General features: G+C 51.3%; 1 protein-coding gene across 1 annotated transcript in view; it reads right to left on the reverse strand.

Moving 5' to 3' along the window:
- Positions 1-11,806, reverse strand: part of GALNT17 (polypeptide N-acetylgalactosaminyltransferase 17) — a 449,556-nt gene extending 437,750 nt beyond the window's left edge. Inside the window, exon 1 of the mRNA XM_004268765.3 lies at positions 11,259-11,806. Coding sequence (XP_004268813.1) covers positions 11,259-11,496 — 238 coding nt within the window. The 5' untranslated portion in view covers positions 11,497-11,806. The remainder of the gene's footprint in view (positions 1-11,258) is intronic.
- Positions 11,807-12,257: the final 451 nt, after the last annotated feature.

Raw genomic sequence — 12,257 nt, forward strand, 5'->3', positions numbered from 1 at the left:
AAAAAGCTTTTGACAAAATTCAACATCCATTTATGATAAATACTCTCTAGAAAGTGGGCACAGAGGGAATCTACCTCAACATAATAAAGGCCATATATGACAAACCCACAGCAAACATCATACTCAATGGTGAAAAACTGAAAGTATTTCCTCTAAGATCAGGAACAAGACAAGGATGTCCACTCTCACCACTTTATTCAACATAGTTTTGGAAGTCCTAGCCACAGCAATCAGAGAAGAAAAAGAAATAAAAGGAATACAAATTGGAAAAGAAGAAGTAAAACTGTCACTGTTTGCAGATGACATGATACTATATATAGATAATCCTAAAGATGCCACCAGAAAACTACTAGAGCTAATCAATGGATTTGGTAAAGTTGCAGGGTACAAAATTAATGCACAGAAATCTCTTGCATTCCTATACACTAACAATGAAAGATCAGAAAGAGAAATTACGGAAACAATCCCATGCACCACTGCAACAAAAAGAATAAAATACCTAGGAATAAACCTAACTAAGGAGGTAAAAGACCTGTACTCAGAAAACTATAAGACACTGATGAAAGAAATCAAAGATGACACAAACAGTTTGAGAGATATAACATGTTCTTGGATTGGAAGGATGAATACTGTGAAAATGACTATACTACCCAAAGCAATCTACAGATTCAATGCAATCCCTATCAAATTACCAATGGCATTTTTTATAAAACTAGAACAAAAAATATTAAAATTTGTATGGAGACACAAAAGACCCCGAATAGCCAAAGCAATCTTGAGGGAAAAAACAGAGCTGGAGGAATCAGACTCCCTGACTTCAGACTATACTACAAAGCTACAGTAATCAAGACAATATGGTACTGGCACAAAAACAGAAATACAGATCAACGGAAAAGGATAGAAAGCCCAGAGATAAACCCATGCACATATGGTCAACTAATCTATAACAAAGGAGGCAAGGATATACAATGGAGAAAAGACAGTCTCTTCAATAAGTGGTACTGGGAAAACTGGACAGCTACGTGTAAAAGAATGAAATTAGAACACTCCCTAACACCATACACAAAAAGAAACTCAAAATGGATTAGAGACCTAAATGTAAGACCAGACACTATAAAACTCTTAGAGGAAAACATAGGAAGAACACTCTTTGAAATAAATCACAGCAAGATCTTTTGTGATCCACCTCTTAGTGTAATGGAAATAAAAACAAAAGTAAACAAATGTGACCTAATGAAACTTAAAAGCTTTTGCACAGCAAAGGAAACTATAAACAAGATGAAAAGACAATCCTCAGAATGGGAGAAAATATTTGCAAATGAATCAACAGACAAAGGATTAATCTCCAAAATGCATAAACAGCTCATGCAGCTCAATATTAAAAAAACAAACAACCCAATCCAAAAATGGGCAGAAGACCTAAATAGACATTTCTCCAAAGAAGGTACACAAATGGCCAAGAGGCACATGAAAAGCTGCTCAACATCACTAATTATTAGAGAAATGCAAATCAAAACTACAATGAGGCATCACCTCACACCAGTCAGAATGGGCATCATCAGAAAATCTACAAACAACAAATGCTGGAGAGGGTGTGGAGAAAAGGGAACCCTCTTGCACTGTTGGTGGGAATGTAAATTGATGCAGCCACTATGGAGAACAGTAGGGAGGTTCCTTAAAAAACTAAAAGTAGAATTACCATATGACCCAGCAATCCCACTACTGGGCATATACCCAGAGAAAACCGTCATTCAAAAGACACATGCGCCCTAATGTTCACTGCAGCACTATTTACAATAGCCAGGACATGGAAGCAACCTAAATGTCCATCAACAGACGAATGGATAAAGAAGATGTGGTACATATATACAATGGAATATTACTCAGCCATAAAAAGGAATGAAATTGGGTCATTTGTAGAGACGTGGATGGATCTAGAGGCTGTCAGACAGAGTGAAGTAAGTCAGAAAGAGAAAAACAAATACTGTATATTAACACATATATGTGGAACCTAGAGAAATAGTACAGATGAACCGGTTAGCAGGGCAGAAATTGAGACACATATGTAGAGAACAAATGTATGGACACCAAGGGGGAAAGTGTGTGTGTGTGGGGGGGTGAATTGGGTGATTGGGATTGACACATATACACTAATATGTATAAAATAGATAATTAATAAGAACCTACTGTATAAAAAAATAAATAAATAAAATAAAATTCAAAAAAATAAAAGCAGACCCATACAGAGTACAATCAGAGCCCAGAAGAAGGAACAATTAATTCCAAAAAAGTGGCAGGGAAGGTTTCAGGGAATAAATGGCTTCTGAATTGGTCTTGGAGAATGCATGAGATTTTAATAGGATGGGGTGGGTGGAAGAGAGTATTATTCAAAATCTGAGAGTTAAAAGACCCTAAAGTCACGTCGCTTTTATTTATACACTTTAGTCCCTAGAAATACAGAGAACTAGAACCCGGTCTCCTGACTGTTCCTCACACTCTTTCTACCAGGGAGGTACAGCGCCTAACAAGCCACGTGTAACCACAAGACACCCCTCAGTAAACACTAATCCACGATTAGCCATTGTGTTGGAGGCAGGGATGGTAGGAGGCTCTTCTGGAACCTTGCTCCCTATTAACTGTCAGCACGCTCGTTTGTTGGCGTGTGGCTGTGGCCGCCTGTAATTACAGCCGCGGTTTATTACTCATGCATGGCAAGGCTGAGGCTCTGCAGTTAGCCATGACAGGGACATTATTAAAAGGGAAAACTTCTCTATCAGTGGCTAAACCAATTGTCATCCACATGTCAAGCAGTCTAAAGACCTGCGAGGGGTAATAACGAAGGCAGAGGAAGGTCTTTCAACCAAGTGAGTCCTGCATCTTTTTTTTAAGTGCTACCCTGCATTCGGAAATGCTTTCCCTGCTGAGGGAGATCTTGTCCCCGTTGTCAAAGGTCACCCTGTGGGGAGCTGGCTCCCCTGATCTTCTGAGTTCCATCATCTGGTCCCCTCGGCAAGGAAGCAGGTCCTACCCTGCAACATGGCACTCCAGCTGGATCCATGAAAGGCAAGAGGACCCAGATGCCTGGTGGTGGTCTCAGAAGGCAGACTGTGGGGACTGTGGCTGCAACAGCCACAGTTGGGATAAAGCCTGCAGGCAGTGGGCTGCTGCCACGGCAGCTGGAGTGGACAGGCTTCTGTGTCATCTGAGAGCAGCAGCGGGGGAGGGAAGGGAGGAGACAGGTTTGCAGCAGAGAACTCCTCCCATCCATCACCACCTCCCGCAGAATCCCTCCAGCCCACCCCACTTCCTCTGGCTCAGGAAGGAATGGGGGACAGAAAGGGAGACCTATCATCAGGTGCTAGACAAGCTCAGGGTCAAGCTAAGACTGCAGAGTGAGCATCGTAAGGGCGCCAACCCCCGCCACGGTGGGTCTTTCCTTGGGAATCAGCCGATCCGGGACTAGGGGGTCACGGGGTGGAGAGAGGAGAGGACAGGGGTGGACAGAGGTGAGGACCCTGGAGGAGCTGGTAAGAGAACTCCCGACAGGCTCGCCATGCGAGGGGCTGTCCAGGCTGGATGTGGAAGGATGGAGCCACAGGGAGGGAGAGAAAGCGGCATGGCTGGGGGGCTGAGTACACCTCAGTGAAGTTGGGGGTCCGGTGGGGAGCACCCAGGTCAGAGTGCTGAGGGCTGATTCAGATTTCCCAAAGGGAGCAACTCCAGATGCTGACTCTTAGCTGAGGATGTGGCCAAGGAGGGGTTCTGAGGTGAGGGGCACCTGGCATCACTGAGGATTGGAGGGCTGGTTGAGCCCTGAACCAGAGGCATGGCTGGCTCAGCGATGCCAGCATCTTCCACCCACTACTGGATTCTAACCCACTTTCCCGCCTATTCGCGCACACACTAAACCCCAACGCAGCGTCAGTCCCCTTACATCAGTGCAGTGACCTGTCACCCAACGGCTCCCCACGTCTACAGAACTACATCCAAACCAGCCTGAGACTGAAGCCTGGCTGGGTCCAGCCTCCACTTAGTCCTCTCAACAAGTTCCACTTGTTCCTGTGTCCTCACACACATCTCTGCCTCTACCCATCCCCCTTGCCAGTTGCCCTGCAGATTCCCAGTCCTGGGCCCTGACCATCTTCTATGATTTGCTTCCACATCAGGTCCCCAGGTGGTGTCACTGCCTGGGTCCTCTGTTCCAGGTGTTAAAACTTCTGAGTTCTGTCGTTCTTGTTCAACAGACGTTGGTCAAGAACCTCCTGTTGGCCAGGTCAAGTCTCAGCACCCCCATACTCATTTAATATTCCTCTGAGATCTAGCATATACCTGGTAAAACTACAAACGCATCCTTCCAACTGGACCACAGATGTCTAAGTATGTGTGGCATCTGCATCTCTCTGTATCCTGGCATCTAGCCCACACCCAGCAGTGAGGAAGTGCTCACAAACACATGGAAATGACCAACATTTCTGTAACGGGATTTGACGTGTAGAGGCTACCATTTCTTCTCCCCAGCCTCAAGAGTCATCAGCCAAAGACACCATCATTATAAGCAGAAGACGGAGAGGAAGAAAGGAGAAGGAGGAAGGAAACAGAATTCAGCCTCAGACAAACGCATGGAAGAGAGAAGGATCCCACGTTAATGCAGAGTCTAAGCAACTTTGAGGGAAAAGGACCTCCCCCGCCCCGTCTTGAGATCTACATCTCAGGTAACAACGACCATACACTGCCTCAACGTAGCACAACGGTTCATGCGTTCATTCCCGAAATGTCTGCTGAGCACCTACTCTCGGCCAGGGCAGTTCTCAGCATCAGAGAGACGACGGGGGGCAAGCAGGCAAGATCCCTTCCTTCAAAGAGTGAGCATTCTCCCAGCCGCCACGCATCAGGCCCCGTGGCTCACGCTGTACATTTTGAATCCCAATTCATCCTGACTCACACTGACCCCATTTCACAGCTGAGAGGTGGGGAGGCTGGCCCAAGGTCACACAGCTAATAAGTGACAGAACCAGAAATCAAACCTAGTCTGCCTGCCACCCAAGAGGACACCCTTTCTTCCAATATTCTATTCTTTTTTTTTTTTTTTTTGTCTGCATTGGGTCTTCATTGTTGCACGCGGGATTTCTCTAGTTGTGATGAGCACGGGCTACTCTTCATTGCGGTGCACAGGCTTCTCATTGCGGTGGCTTCTCTTGTTGCGGAGCACAGGCTCTAGGCGCACAGGCTTCAGCAGTTGTGGCACGTGGGCTCAGTAGTTGTGGCGCACGGGCTCTAGAGTGCAGGTTCAGTAGTTGTGGCGCACAGGCTTAGTTGCTCCACGGCATGTGGGATCTTCCTGGACCAGGGCTCGAACCCGTGTCCCCTGCATTGGCAGGCGGATTCTTAACCACTGTGCCACCAGGGAAGTCCCAATATTCTATTCTTAAAGGCTCAGAGGTTTCTGATCTTAGGTGTTTCTTCACTCAACTTGGGCTTCACTGCACCCACATTCCACCTCCCCGTTGTCACTCTTAGCTCTAATTACGGAGCCTTCTTCCCGTCCACAAAGGACACTCCCGATTTGGCAACAGCAAAGGTCAGGGTGTTGGAGTTCTTCCTCGAGAATGACACTGGTGGCCTCTCCCCGCTACCTCTGGGCCGGGCAGGCGGCAGGTGCCCCCGCTGGCAGGGTGCCTGTCACACACACTGGCCAACACAGATGCACCTGTATCTGAGGGTTTTCCAAGAACTGGGCTCCCCATCTCTCCAGGAGCCACCAGATGTGATCAGTCCATCGGAGGTAAAAGAAGTGAGCGTCCCTCCGGCGCCCAGGCTCTGGCTCTGCTGACCAGGCTTCCACACACCTGAGCCCCTGCCGGCCACCAGGCCTGAGGAAGGTCTGCACGCAACACCTAAGGCTCGCACTGCCCTGGTTTCCTTCTGATGCTCACTCCAAGGAGGGATTTTAATACAAACATACACCCTCTGCTCTCTTCCCCTTTACCTCCTTCCCATTGGAAACGCTGGTACATTCCGGCTCAAGAGTCTATATAAGCATATGTATATTCCAGGGAAGAGGAAACAGCTCAGGGACAGCGCTGGCATCCAGGAAGAGATGCTTTCCACACACGATCCCTCTCCTTCTGGCGCCAACTGGGAGGCCCACAGAGCACATCTCTGCCTCTGTCCCTCTGCACCAACTCACTCTCCCCGCCTGGTGGGCGTGGCTGATGAGGCAGGCTGGGTGGGCTGCACGTGGGTTGTTTGGGAACGTGCTGGTTTTCTGCAACTCCGACTCCAGCTTCATCTGCCTGTGTGGCTTGGAGGCAGGACTGGGCTGGGTAATTCTGACTTCTCTCCATGCCCGCAAAGATATTCAATTTCTTTGAGCAACCCTACTTCTATTCAATATCCTTCTGAAAACTAAATTTGGAACCTAACCTCAATCGATTGCATTTCCTCTTATGACAGCGGGGCCCGGGGCTTACTGGACGGAGCAGCTGCACGTGCCCCTGTGATTCACCGCACGGGGGTGCAGATGAGGGGCGGGGTCACCAGCCAGAGCTCGGGGCTTGCATGGGGCACAGGACCTCCACCCTGCCTGCCCTAGCAAGGGGCTGCTGGACCTGGGAAAGGTACCGTGATATTTAGGAATCTTGACTCTGCCCCTCGCTGGCTGTGTCATCCTGGCTAAGTCACACAGTATCTCTGTGTCTCACTTTTCTCAGCTCTAAAAGGAGAGAAACCAGTAGCTTCCTCAGAAGGTGACAGACAGCCAAAAGCCCTGTACAGAGTTACACGGGAATTCTAACAAGAAATCTATCCCTGTGTCCATTTTCCTTATGCCAGTACAAAGCCACCATTTAAAAAAAAAAAATTTAACACGGTATTATTTTCTTCTGTATAATCGTTTTGGATTTTCCAAAATTTCCACAATAAAACATGAATTAATTTCATTCTAGAGAGAGAAAGGAACATAAAACCATCATGTGATAAAAATCACACATTCAAAGGAAACATACTGAAACGTGCTGGTCCCTAACCTGGGAACTGCTTCACTTCCAGGGTCCTCCCAAGGATCTGATGCTCGTTAGTCAGGATCTGGTGAAGGACCAGAGCAGCCTCAACATGGTACAGGCAAGATGGCGGGGACAGGGTGGTACAGGCAAGATGGCTACCTCACACTCAGTCCCCCCAGCTAAGTCTTCCCAACTCATTCCCCTCACCACATCCACCCAACCCAATCCAGCCTTTACAATGTCAAGGTTATTTCCTCTGGGGCTATCATTTACCTCCTAAAACTAGCTCCCATCCAATTAATCAACCAATACACCTTTGGTGCCCACATTATGTACAAGGTGCTGTGACACATGCTGAAGGATGGAGGTGGTATTAAATAACCCAATATATGGTTCGAGACCTTAAAAAGCCTGCAGTCCAGTTCTGCACTCAAAAGATAAAGCCATCGAGGCACAAAAGTCAAAGCCATGGGTGCAAATGGACACAGACAAGAAAGCTTCAAGCACCCTGGAGCAGGGAGAGCTCAGACCGTGTGGCTTCGCACCACTGCCTACCCCCAGGTGGTGACCTTGAGCCAAGCTTTAAAGGATGGATGGATGCAGAAAGGAGGCGGGGAGAGCAAACCAGGACAGCTAGCACTTCTCAAAGACGGGGGCTGAAACGTGGAGGCTACATCGTAAGACAAATGCAGGGTTATTTCAGCAAGTAGATCAGTCTTGCTCGAAGAGGCCGAGGCACTGGGCCAGGGCGGGAACATGGTGGGGTGGGTGGGGGCGGGTGGCGGGCCTGACTGTCAGCCTCCAGGCCTGACCACGGTTCCTTAGGAAACACAAAACCACCGGAAGGTCTTGGGCCCTTTGGAAGTGGTGCTTTCCACGCAGACAGCTGGAAACACAGAAAGGAGGGGCAGCAGGGCCCTGGGTTAAAGGGTCCTGCAGCAACAGTGAGGGGGCAGCAGACGCGGCCTCACGGAAAGAATGGAGGGGCAGGTGCAAGAGAGTCTGGAGGGACAAAAATGAACTCATCTCTGTGTACTTTCCCCTCCATACCAGCTTTTCCACTTTCCCTTTCAAGTGTCCTTTTCAGCCTATATTAAGAAAAACAAAACCATAAAAACGTGTAACTGATTTTCAAAAGGCAGGCACCGAGAGTCTTAGCGGAGAGGCCAGTTCTGAGGAAGTCTGGGTCATCCCTGGCCCCCCCCAGCCCAGGGGCCCCTCTCAGGACACCCAAGGAAACGTCCCAGGAGTGAGAGAACACTGGAGATGGCTGTGCTGTGTCCCTCCTGCTTGAATTTCATAAGGGTCCACTGGAAAGGTCTGAGAAATCAGAGGCATCATTAAAATACCAGCTCCCACTTGGTACCCAAGGGGCTGGACCCAAGTGGCTCTGTTCCTCCTATGTGCCCAGTGCCGGGCTCTCTCGAGCCTTCCATTAATTCCTGAGGAATAAAGAGCACCAAGGTCAAGGTTACCTTCTCCTCCTTCAGTAGCAAGAGGTGGAGACAGGCTGCAGAGCCAGTGGACAGGGGAATCCAGGTCCCATCTCCCAGGCACTCTCCTCCCCTGGCACTCTCCCGCCACAGCAGGAGACCCCGGCAGGCCTACAGTATCAACAGGTGGGGCACGCTTTACCCAAAACTAGCACAGGCAGAGGATGGAGCGCTGGGGGGTGGGGTGGAGATCAGGAGGGTCGTTACAAATGACACTGGTCAGCCAGGAAGAGAACAGCTACCTTAGTTACAGCCTGAATTCCCAGCTTGCCCAGGAAAAGTTCTCAACCCAGCCTTCCTCAGAGACTGCAGGTAAAGAAAACTCATCTTCCCACCCCACCACACCCAACCCAACCCAACCCAACCCAAGCAGTCCCAAGTGGAGGACATCCCCAAACCCCCAGGGAATCGCTTACCAGGCAGGGGAGTATACAAGGAAAGAAGCCGAACCCCAGCCCATCTGAAGCAAACTCACAGCTTCCCAGAAGTCCCCACCCCCACTCCAACCAACAGGCAAATGGATTTTCCTCTTTACTCCGCCTGGCATAGGCAGTAGAGGGCACTGGGCCATGGTCCAGGCCACAAGCTTGTCGGAGATGCAAAGTCTCGGGTCCCCACCCAGATCTACTTAATCTGAGATTCTTCGGTTGGGCCTAGAAATCTGCATCTTAACAGGCCCTCCACGTGACTCTGACACACGCCAAAGGTTGAGACACGCCAGTGCAGCAGCTGAGAACCTCAATCCTGGCACCAGACTGTCCAAGTTCAATTCCCAGCTCTGTCATCCCCTAGCTGGGTGGCTGTGAGCAAGCTACTTAGGGGGAAGTATCAGCACCCATCTCCTAGGGTTGCTGGAAAGACTTAACGAGTCCCTGCGTCTTAGTGGCACTTAGTAAATACCCTTTGGAATTTTATCATTCTTATTTGGGGCACTGGGTGGGTGGGGGTATATCATATTTCATTTCCTAATTGAAACGACTTGTGTCCCTGGGTACAGCCTGACACTTGAGGGAACCAGCTATCTTGCACTCTCTCTTTTGGGTCTTATGGATTGGTCTACGGCACAGATCTGTGTAAAATAATAAGGCCCATCCCATAAGCATCTAATTCCTCCAGAGATGAACTGTGGGCTTTTGTTTCATTCTGTGCCTTGGTTCTCCAACACTCAGGAGAAGAGCTCCCACAAGAACCCCACAGGGGACACCTACAGCCAGGCCACACCTACAGCTGGGCCCCGCTATCTACAAGGGGTCAGTGGGATTGCAGCGTCCCACTGCAGATACAAGTTCAAGGTATCCCCCGGATACTTGCTGAATGATATCAAGAAAACCAAGGGGTCCTTTCAGAGGGTGCTTGGAAATCTGACCCCTCCCACCAGGAAGGACCCAGAAGGGAGCGCTGGAAAGCAGAAAGAAGACAATATGGTGACACCCTCCTCCCTGCCTGCCACTGGACTGGTCTCTTGCTCTAAATGCAGGTAGGACAGTAGATGAGTCAGGTCTTACTAATGCAGAACCTTTTTGTAATCAAAATGAATACTCCTTATAACTAGGAGGAGACAGTAGGTAGAAGTTGTCAAGAACACAGGCTCTTTGGTCAACCAGACGTGGGGTTCTGACTCCAGACTCTACCACTTACTAGCAGCAGGACATCAGGCAACTTAGTTAACCCCTCCAAGCCTCCTTTTCTTATTTCTGATATGGGGAAAGGAAAGAACCACCCTGGACTGATGTGACCACTCAGCGAGATAACGCATTTGTAACAGTCTTGGCACTGTGTTCAGCACAATCACAATTCCACCACTAATTATTATCATTATCTTTATGACTATCAGTAGCTCCGGAATTACCATGAGGACATGAGTTAGAAGCTCAGGAAGGGAGGTGGCAGCCTTGACTCTGACTTGGATACCAGTCACATGGACCCTGGAGAGCTGTCCATACTCAAGTGAGTAATACTCTGACCTTGGGGGCAGCAAATGTCCAGTGAGCCATCAGTTCCTGGACCAGATGTGACCAGGGTATATTAAAAGTCTCCCTCTTCTCCTGAAGCGCTGAGGAGAACATTTTATATGGGACATACTCTGACAACTATCACTGATTGGATGGTACACCTCTCTTTGCTACACTCTCTAAAAACCTGCTTCCCCAACCCACCTCAAACTTTAACAATTGCCCTCAGGCAGCTCTCTCGGGAGAATCCGAGCGTGTCTTTAATAGCAAGCTCACCAAGGCAGCTGCGGGAAGGGAGGAGTCCTCACTGCTAGCCTGCAGCCCGCCTCCTAGACAGATAACATTCCTCCAACCTACTACCGAAGCGCGTTAGCGCCAGACCTGAGGCCTTGACTTTTGCAGACATTTAAGCAGGCCAATGTCCCTCCCCGGTCCGACCCCACCAAACGCTAAGCTGTAAGAGCTCTTTCCTCCCTTAAGTCGCCTGCGCCTCCAGTCCCATTTGGCCGCACGTCTACTTTCCGCACTTGGGCCGGAGCGGCCAGGTAATCATTCCTGCACGCGGAGACCGGGAGCCAGCTGTGCTGACGTGTTTCCACGATAAAAGCAAACTTACAGCTGGAGAACAGAAAAGAAACGGGTAATTCTTTCCAGCAGCCCTGGCCTCCTGACCGAGAGTGGGCAGGAAGAGTAAAAGGGCGCGGGGGAGCCAGGAGGTGCTTGCCTCCCGCACCGCGCGCAGGGCCTCCGGGGGAAACCCGGTGCCCGGCCCGCCCGCGCCGAGCCCCGTGGGCAACCGCGCGCGTCCTTACCATTCAGTTGCCGGTAAACAATGTCCTCGAGCAGCGAGAGGCGCTTCAGGACCGCATCCTGTATGGGGCTGGCGCTCTGCGCGCTGAGGTTGGCCGCCTCGGCGCGCGGCCGAATCTCGTGGAAGGCGTCTCCGCTGCGCACAGAGATGGGCCGACACTTGGCCAGGAAGAGCACGAAGCCGGCCACCGCGATCAAGTTCAACACCAACAGCACTTTGACTCTTCTCAGTGAAGCCATCAAACACGCCCGGTCGGCCCTCGCCCCGGACCCGCGCCCCCTCGGGCTCCGGCGAGGCGCGGGGCAGCCGGGGGCCGTGCGAGCCTCGCGCTCCGGACGTCTGGCGAGGATCCCAGCCGCTCCCGGCCCCACGGCACGGCGGCTAGGGCAGCGGAGACGGTTGGGAGGTCCGGGCGGTCGCGGGGAGAGCTAGATGGCTCACACCGAAGGCTTCGGTCTGCAGAAGTGCTCCCAGAGATGATGCCTGCTCGGTCCACAGCGCGCGGCCCCTAGCAGGCGCCTCGGCTTCTTGCCGAAGGGCCGGGGGTCTCTCCTCTGCACCACCAAGTGGTTCGCCGCTGGACCTTGGGTCACCGGGAGCGGGGCTGCCAGCGCAGCGGACCCCCGGGGCCCGCGGGCCGGCAGGCGGGGCTGCCCCGGCGCCGCAGCAGGAGCGGCGCGCAGGTGCCGGGCTCAGGGTTCGCCGCCCGCCCGCGGAGGAGCGCGCCGCGCCTCGGGCCGCACAGCCACAACCCTAGTCCGCAGGCGGCCGTCGTGGCGCGTGCCCCGCGGTCTTCAGCCGAGGACCGGCTCCCCGGGGCGGGCGCCTTTGTTCCGCTCACCGACCCGCTCCATCGCGCCGAGCTGAGGAAAAACCCGCGCCCAGGGCCCGCATCCTCGCGGCTCCGCAGTCACACTCAAGTCTCGATTACTCTCAAAGTGGGGGCAGCACTAGGGGGCGGGCGAAGGGGCAGAGCGCAACGTCCTCTCCGCCCCTCGCG

This window comes from Orcinus orca, chromosome 16 (assembly GCF_937001465.1).
Source record: "Orcinus orca chromosome 16, mOrcOrc1.1, whole genome shotgun sequence".
Classification (NCBI taxonomy): Eukaryota; Metazoa; Chordata; class Mammalia; order Artiodactyla; family Delphinidae; genus Orcinus; species Orcinus orca.